General features: G+C 36.6%; 1 protein-coding gene and 1 long non-coding RNA gene across 2 annotated transcripts; one reads left to right on the forward strand and one right to left on the reverse strand.

Annotated features, from left to right (window-relative positions):
• The first annotated feature begins 563 nt into the window (after positions 1-563).
• Positions 564-2024, forward strand: LOC148871512 (transcription repressor MYB5-like). The gene is made up of 2 exons (XM_088967613.1): positions 564-971; positions 1284-2024. The coding sequence occupies exons 1-2, from the start codon at positions 706-708 to the stop codon at positions 1732-1734; spliced, it is 717 nt and encodes a 238-aa protein (XP_088823739.1). The 5' UTR covers positions 564-705; the 3' UTR covers positions 1735-2024.
• On the reverse strand, positions 1227-9342 carry LOC148871513 (uncharacterized). Its single transcript, XR_016106584.1, has 2 exons — positions 9057-9342; positions 1227-1860 (listed from the first exon to the last, which is right to left on the reverse strand). It is a non-coding gene; the product is annotated as an uncharacterized LOC148871513 (long non-coding RNA).
• Positions 9343-9566: the final 224 nt, after the last annotated feature.

Genomic DNA, 9566 nt, shown 5'->3' on the forward strand with positions numbered 1-9566 from the left:
TTTTGGAGGTATTTGTTCCTGATCACCTTTACCCAAAGATTTTCTTCTTCAATGAGAAATTTCCACCCCAATTTAGTTAGGCTGGCTTCATTTATCAAATGGAGGTTTTTCAGCCCCATCCCTCCTCTATTTTTTGGAGTACAAACTCGCTGCCAATTCATGAGATGAATCGGCCTCTTCCCCTCTGAGTTGGACCATAGAAAGTTTCACATTTATCAATTTCTTTTGAAAGATCTCATCATGAATCGGGGTATCATATTGGTTTTAGAATTGAGGAGGGTCAAGATCGGGTCCCACAAGTTTGCTTACAATTTTCTCATTCGGATTCAAGGTGTTTTTCTTTTTTAACTTTCCCATTAATAATGGGGCCCCCTAGGTGTATGCCTTGGCATTAACTTCAAGGGGAACTTTTAAAATCCTACCCAAAAGTTTTTAGAGTGTGGGATTGGCAAAGTGTGGTGTGTCAGATTACGTTGGTAGAGTGTGGGAACGTATGCTGTTGGGAGGATATTCCAACTCATATGTTACAATGAATTGACAACCTGGTGGGTCCCAGATTTGTGGTTTTTCTCCTCCTCCTCCCGCCTTCCGCCGCTCCGACGTCTCATACTCTCATTTACGTCCATAGACAGATCGCCACTCGCAAGTAGTAACAGCCGTACAAACAGATAGGCATAGAGAAAGAAAGGAATACAGAGACAAGAGATGAGGAACCGAAATTCTTCGTCATCGGCGGCGGGTCTGAAGAGAGGGCCCTGGACGCAGGAGGAGGACGAGCTTTTGTCCAGTTACATAAAGCGAGAAGGGGAGGGACGGTGGCGGACGCTGCCGAAGAGGGCGGGTCTGCTTCGTTGTGGAAAAAGCTGCCGCCTCCGGTGGATGAATTATCTCCGACCCTCCATTAAGCGAGGCCAGATCGCGCCTGACGAGGAGGATCTCATTCTTCGTCTGCACCGTCTCCTCGGCAACAGGTCTACGACGACTTACCACTCACCCTGACCTCTCTCTCTCTCTCTCTCTCTCTCTCTCTCTCTCTCTGCGCGTTTAGTTTGAATTTCACTTTGCATCATGCATCCTTTTAGATCGCATCGCATCCCCTTCAGTTCAATTACAATGCTTTTGCAGATATTACAGCTTTTAGGTTTTAGCTAGGGTTTTCAATTTTGGCTTGTATGTTCTTCCACGGTTCCACCTTATTCCTTTGGCTCATGTGAAGGTATGCCATATAGTTAGTAATTCTTCTAACGTTCTATCTGTTTTAATTTTCTGGGAGTTTCTCTCAGATGGTCTTTAATTGCTGGGAGGATCCCAGGACGTACAGACAACGAGATCAAGAACTACTGGAATACACATCTTAGTAAGAAGTTGATCAGCCAAGGAATAGATCCCAGAACCCACAAGCCACTGAACCCTAACCCTAATTCCTCGGAGGAGAATATCAACCCTCCTCCTCCTGCATCAAGACCTCACCCCAATCCAGAACCACGAGTCTGCGGTGGTGCACCTACGACTTACAAGGGTAGGATGCATTTCACAGAGATGAATCTGGATCAGGACCAAAGTCGGAAAGTGGGAAAAGGCGAAGAGAACCGGACGAACTCTGATGGCTTCATGATCGGCAGCAGACACGGGAACAACAACGAAGAAGACAATATTGATTGCTCCACTGATGAAGTCTTCTCTTCCTTCTTAAATTCTTTAATAAACGAGGACATGCTTGGGAATCAACAATAACATAGCAGCTTCAGAAGCTGCAATTAATCTGGTCATCTGATTGCATATCCTGATCTTCTGGTTTCTTCTGCACAGGCTTTTGGCTTGGTGCAATCCGAATCAGTTGCCTGTGCTCACACGACGAACCTGCTCAAGGAATAGAAAGTTGAAATCAAACTGTTTGAGGACTGTAATTTCATCTATCTTATATGTATTCTTGCTATATCAGTTGTTTTGATTGTTGTTTGTAAGAAGCTGTATAGATTGAACAACTGCTTTAATGAACGCATGAATCTACTTGTTTGGAAACAGATGACTACAATTTATTCTCTGTTGCAGAGATTTGGTTACCATAAATATAAAGCTAAAAGAAGAAGTTGAACAGCTATTTATTTGTATTCAACTTCATCAAATTATGATCCAAATACATCGCCCGGTTCATTGATTGATCTCGTGAAATGATTAATTGATCTCGCCTAGTTCCCCATGGAATTTGCAGCATCAATGGTTGATATTACTGTTTTGACTGTGACCCCAAGTGCTACTTCGATCTACTTACTACTCCATAACTTCATTTTCCTATCACCAGTGTTAAATGAGCAATTAATAGCTATCCTTACAGCTATGATTCTAGGGTGCATATCATCAAGTGTGAAATAAACCAGATTGCATGAGCCTTCAACAGTTAACAAAAAAGACTACTTTTGATGCTGGAATCTACATTTACCAATTACACAGAATTAAGGTTTACTCCATATTGACAGTTAAAGAAGCACAATTTTAATATATCAAAAGATAGAATAAAACTGACCACATTTTTTTTTTGTAATCGAAACTGACCACATTATGGAAACAAAAAATCTTGTTCTTGGCCATGCAGAATTCTTGATTTTCTATGCAATTGTTCTTCATATCTAGTCCCTATTAACCAAACAATGAAGATTTTGTGCTTGTTATTGACCTTGGAAAAAAAACAGATAAAAAAATTGCTAAAGCTAATCCATTAACTCATTTATTTTAAACATTTAACAAGAATATTGTGCTCCAATGTTTTAAAAAATGACCCGGAACTGGAACCGTAACCGTTCTGGTCACTGGTTTCCGGGTTGATGGTTCAACCGTCTGAACTAAGTGGATAGCCTGTTCTAACAAAATAAATTAAAAAAATAAAAAATAATTAAACTTTAAAAATGACCAAAAACCGTTGAACGGGTTGACGGTTCGACTGCCTAGATCAATTTGTTGACCAATTCAACAATTTTTTGCCAGAAACCGGATTTGGAATAAAACGGAACCGGTTGCCTGAATGGTTTCCAGGCCGAAAGGTTTGACCGTTCAAGTCAACAGCGATTCGAAAACCATGTTGTGCTCTTCATCCATGATGAGGAATTTTGACCTAGATGGCCTGGGGGCTGTTAGGACTTTTAACACTGGCATGGGTGGTGCGTGTAAGTTAGAAGGTGATAAAAAGAAAATGAACCGGAGAAGTGAGGATTGACATGAAGACAAATTTATAAGTTATGTAGTAGATAGAGCATAAAGGTGGAGTAAGGTTTGTATAGCCTACTCAAATAGTTGAAATAAGCCTTACCTTTTATTTGATGGATGAAAATCATGAGATATGTCTTACTTGTACATATTTGAGTTGAAATGTCATAAATGCACCTCAGATTGCAAATACATGCACTTATTGGCAATAATATTGGGCCATTCTATTTCTATATTAGAGTTTATAGCACTTAATGAGTCAGTAATACTACCAATGACTAGGGTGGAGAAAGGTTCAAAGTATTGACATTTATTGGCCCGCATCGGCTGATATGTATCATTCTGGGACCCCTCTAATATGTCCCTATAGTGGGTGTATCAGGGGTCTAACCAGTTCAGGGGGTGGAGGAATCCTAACCTGGCCCCCTGAATCGGTTTCGAAAAAAAATAAAAAAAGTAAAAAAAAAGTACTGATACGCCCCTACCGGCATATCGGGCATATCAACATTTTGAACCTTGGAGTGGAGCATAAAAACACAATTGGTGGATTTGATGGTTTAAGGCTATAAGCACCCTAGTTTGCACAAAGTTGACATGATATCACTTGGTGGGTAGATCAGGGTTGATCATTTCTGCCCGAGCCAGCCCGACCCGACTTGAAACTAATGATATGCATGAATATTAATATTACAAATTTTATATTTAATTTTGTAATTTATTATTATAAAATTATATTAAAATTATATTTTTTAAAGAATATAATTTTATTAATTTATAAAGTCAAGCCCAAAGATATACTTACAAAATTTTGTTAATTTTGTAAGTATGTATGATCATCCCTATGGTAGATCAATGTGTATCATTGCCATCTAGATCTTCTTCATGATTGATTCCATAGAAAATTTTGAAAAGATGATTTGAACATTGTATAAATCATAAGGCAACAGCAAGCAGATATTGAGATTCGTTCACTGTGGTTGAAGAATAATGACTTAGGATTGGTAGTATCATGAGGAATAAGTTGCAAGATTAAGGAGCAACAAAACGTAGTAAATTAATTGGGTAGAAAAGGAATATTATTCTATTTTAAACTACAAGCACATATTCAAATGCTAAAGTTATCTATTACTCAACTGAACTATTCCTTGTCCCAACTATATGGGGTCAATGAATCCTGTTCCACATTTTCATTTGGTTAAGTACCATCCATTGTTAGTTAATTAAGGGCTCTTAAATCATTTCTTACTACTTCTCATATCTTTTTTGGTTAATTTCCCCCAACTCTTCTTAACTCCTAAGTTCATAATAGATAACTTCTATATATAGAGATCTTCCTTGCCCGTGACTAAACCATCTACCACCTATTGGATCTACTGCTACATTCCTGCACATAGATTAATCTTTGTTTGCATCATTTTTGGGTTTTTCCCATTCATCTATCTCAATATTCACATTTTTCTACAACTAAGTGATATCAACTAAATGAATTCTGCTCCACAAATTCACTTTGTTAAGTATCATATGTAACATTGTTAAATTATGAGCTCTTAAACCACTTCTTACGACTTAATTTCATATATTTTTGGTCTTCACTACCTCTTTTAGTTCTTAATCTTGTAACAGATCACTTCTTTTTAGTGGTTCTATAGAGATCTTTTTTGCACATGACTAAACTATCTCAGTTGACTAATCTTTTCTTTGTTAAGAATTATTTTACAAAGGAAAGATAATGGTCACATTGAGGTCTCTTGATCTCTAATCCTAATTGTACTCCAATTTCCTATTCTATAAGGCCATTACTCAATGCTAATCCTAGATATTTGGTGTTTTGGAAGAGGTAAATTGGATATGAACCTAAACTTCGGCACTTTTTTTACACAAAGTAGCCACTCTCAAACTCTAATGCATGTTCTCTCACACTTGTTAGCTCAAGATTTTACCATTACACCAAGCAATGGCCACTTTTTTTTTTTTTTTTTTTTGAGGAACAAATCTCAAAGTATAGTTTCATTAAGAATGAGCCCTGTCTGATACAAATCAAAATATTACTATTAGGTTTACATTGCATATATTCTATTTTTTGTACTTATTTTAAAAACTCTTGTTTCTAATAAGTCATATGTCTATTAATCTGATTAGTTCATTTATACTTTGATTAATTAATACTATGCCATCAATGAAAATATACACCATGCAACCTCTTGGATAATTAATATTGTCTATTAATTAAGAGAATAACATTATCATTTTAATTGTGAAAGGGAAATAGTTAAGTTTATGATTTTATTTGCATTGAAAATAGAGTTGAAATAAAAGTGATCATAACTTTACTACCTGGATAAGGTATCTATCCTAACCTTTATATTTTGGCCACATCTTCAAAAGAGGCACTGTATCAAATTGTTCTGGATATCTGTTTTGCAATATAATTGTAAGTCATGAACCCTACATCATAGACTAAACTCTATGATGGGAAATAAATGATAATAATTAACATCAATTCTTTCAATCATCATTCATTGTATCAAGTAAACCATGGATGAGTGGAAAGAATTAATTAATGATAGTTTACTGTTACTTGAGGGTGTTACTTTTTCTTTCATGTTTGGGTTGGGGGAGGGGGTGGGGGAGATGAGTGCCTGCCTATTAGAACAGCACCTGGTAGGTAAAGAATCTATTATAGATTTTTCATAAGTAGGGGTGTAACTTTGTCAGGTTAGGGTTGGGATTTTGTCAAAATTTTAATGGGCCCAACCTGAAGCCTGAGCTTGAAACAGTGTAAACTGTTAACTTGGGAGAACCCGATTTACACCCCTACCCATAAGTTTGATAGGTTAGATATTAAATCCCTAGTTTTAATTCTATTTTTTGTGTTCATGGATATTTCCATCATTAATAACAAAATCCCCATCTACCATACTAGTTTTTGTTTAATATGATGGATATTTGATACCATAAAGGTCATTTTTTATTTGAGTTTTCGTATGTATATAATCACATAAAGTTTTTAATCAATAAATTCAATATTTTACATTTATATAAATTCACTATATGTGTATAAGTTTAAAATTAATTAAATATATTTTGGGTAATTCTATGATGCTAGAAAGGTATGATGCCGGAAGAGCTTTGACCAATCAAACATTATCTATTTTGTTTTGTATAGATCAGAGAAAACCTTAGCATGTGTTAGTTGTTTTCTATTGTGTCATTGCGGTTCTTAATGTTTGTATACATTCATGAAAACCTGGATTATCATAATTGAGTTTGAGGAACTGCATTGGACTTGTATGTTAAGGAATTAATAATGTATATAAATAATAAAAAATCATGGTTAAGATGAGTTGGATGGTATCATTCAATCGAACATTTTATGGGTGTTCATAAGGTGGTAATGCTTGGGGTATGCTATGCATCAAAAGTAGAAACTAAGGGGGCGTTCTGTAACATGAATGTTTTTATTTCATTTGTTTTTGAAATTGCCACATCAGCAAAAAATAACATGTTCTTAAACACTGTTTTTGTTTTAAAAAAGACCAAAAAAAAACAAGTTGGTTTTGTTTCAAAAAACAATACATGCTTTTGGAGACATCAAAACAATGGTGTTTTAAAAACAACAAAACCAGAAATTCAAGAACATGTTTTTGTGTTATTGTTTTGAAAAACATTTTGTTTTCATACCATATGATTTTGATTTGCTTTTGAAACTAGCAACAAGAAAAACAGTTAACTTTACTCAAACAAAACCTCATGCAAAAGTATACATAATGCAAATGAGGGAGGTTGCAATGGCAGACATCTGGGTTCCTATCCAAACTTAGGGTCCGTTTGATTTGCAATCAAAATCGGAATCAAAATCTTTCAGAATTGGAATGTTCTATTTCCATAGTCTGTTTGGTTCAGACAGGAATGAGAATGAGAATTTAAATCAGCAGGACAAGAATGAGATTTCATTCCAAAGGAAGGGGCAAAGAATAGCCATTCCCTCAAATGGGGGAATGTCATTTCAGCAGGAATGAAAACGAAATTCCGATTCCACTCAATCAAACAGTTGGAACCAGAATAACCCATTCCAATTCAAATTCCAGACTTCTATTCCTATGAATCAAATGGGGCCTTAAACTGGGTTGAGATGATAAAGCCTACAAAACCGGCCGGTCAATGTCAGGCTTAAGCCAAAGAATCATCTCATCAAACCCTAGGCCCTAGCCTCAAAGGAATATAATCAAGGGAAAAGTACGGAGACACACGATGCAGAATTCTGAATTCCAGCCCCCCCTACAAATAGCCCTGTCCCCCCTATAAACCACATCCTGCCCGTAAATTTGACATCAATTCACGGTCAGGGTGCATTCCCCCTTTACTTTAGGCCTAGTAAATTCTGAGCTGGGCTGATTTGTACTTCTCCCTATAATCAAATGATAATAGTTCAGTCAATAGGATATCTAACTCATTGTAGCCGAGACCGGGGATCAAATACGGTTGCTGCGTTGTGTAGCCCCATGAAGCCTGGATATAAGTAACTTTTCTGATATTTCATATTTGTTAGGGGCATTTATGATAGTTGACCTGATTCCTAGCTGACTCTTTTAAAACTAACGGTCTTATTTACTTCTGACCGGCAGATGGTGCTTGCGTGTGAATGAGTGGTAGATGAAACAAAAGGTAGGTCTAACGCCAACTTTCTGACCAAAACCCTATTTCTTTTGTTGAAGTTGGAATAGTTAGAAAGTATTGTGGGGCGCAGATTTGATCTCTCCTCTAGGCCAATATAGGACCCATAGTTACTTTGGGCCATTCAACCTCATGAATCTTTACAGGGCTCTCTAATTTACACCGCTTTTCCCTACAACCAGACCAATTACCTAGTATATTCTAAGAATGAATTTAACATATATGTACAAAGGATATTTCTGATGTGCAGCTGGATGTTATATTCTCAGAGATTTTACTTTTAAAAACTAACCCATGCCCCATCTGGGTCAAGCGGGGCAATGATCAAGGGTTAATCCAAATGGGTATCATGACGAGGTTACAGCTGGTCGAATGTTTGGCCAGCCAGGTCAATGATAGGTTGAAAATATTGATTAAGGTAATCCATTTTGGATCATTAAGTGAATCTGGATTTCCTCCTCACACCCACCTCACAGCATTCGCAGCCATGCATCGGAAACATCTCTCCATGAATGAAAAAATACATGTATGTCTGCAAGGAGGAAATCCCATCTATAGTGGTAATGAACCAATGTAACTATGCTACGTGGACAATGCAAATCAGGAAAATGGTCATTGATGTCCTATAATCAACACCTTTGGTTTTCTCGTAGTTTTGCTTATATAACCTCGCCAGAAGGAAAGTAAGTTAATCTTTCTTATTAATAGTATTTTCCCTAAAACACCCTTTACCAAGCATTCTACATTCTATTTCAAACTTCCTTTTCAATCCCCAATTAGTGATTAAGGTTGAGCAAAGATCAAACTTCCATAGAGAGAGATACGGGTTTTTACTCATGATTTCACATGAATCTAGGGAGGGATTACAACTTTCATTAATAAGAAGAATCCATACTTTTTCTGCAAATATTCTTAAAAAGCATTTGAGCAAACATGTTAATGATGATCTGAATTCAAAAATCAAAATGGATGTTCTTAGATAAATTTTCATCATTAAAAGTTTTGTGTTTTAAAGATGTTTTAGTTGGTTTATAAGCTGGATTCAAATAGGAGAAGTTTTTTACTGAAATTATTTAAAGAGGTTTTCTTGAATACAGGCCAAGCAGGAGCAAAATTTGTTATCTTCTTAGAGGAAGAACAACAAAATAAATCTATGCAAATGCAAGTTCAGACAGACTCACCGGAGAAGATATGCTCCCTCTTGCTTCCCAAATTCCAGAACAATTCAGCACTCCACCATTCATGTCGAATAAGTGAAACAATTCACGGAGTTCAAGTACCAAGAGCTTATCTGCATTGTCAATATCTCCATTGGTATGACAGAGAGAGAGAACTGATGAAATAGGCAGGCAATGTTGTTTGTTTGGACTGACCGGTAGCTTTATGTATTTGAGGATCCGATATTGTTTGTTAGACGGACCAACCTTTCTCTTCTCTGATTTCTCTTGTCTCCTTCTCTCCCTAGCTGAAGGTAATTTCTGTCATACTGACGGTTAGTTACATGGGCTTGAGTCTTGACACTACAGACTGGAAGTTGGTTGCTGGGTTGAGGTTCAGTTATTTACGACATTGAGTTCTTATTTTGATTATAAGGGGGCGTTCTTTTTTTTTTTGGATTTTGAGAGGAGGGAAGTAGGTCAATAATTCATGTTCTTTTTTCAGATTTATGTGGAGATCAGGGAAAGTTTATT

This window comes from Nelumbo lutea, chromosome 2 (genome assembly GCF_056320005.1).
Source record: "Nelumbo lutea isolate HS-2025 chromosome 2, American lotus-T2T, whole genome shotgun sequence".
NCBI lineage: Eukaryota > Viridiplantae > Streptophyta > Magnoliopsida > Proteales > Nelumbonaceae > Nelumbo > Nelumbo lutea.

Coding starts and splice junctions, on each gene's coding strand:
- LOC148871512 (XM_088967613.1), top strand. CDS start 706: ATGAGGAACCGAAATTCTTCGTCATCGGCGGCGGGTCTGAAGAGAGGG. Junction 972..1,283: donor CACCGTCTCCTCGGCAACAG/GTCTACGACGAC, acceptor AGTTTCTCTCAG/ATGGTCTTTAATTGCTGGGA.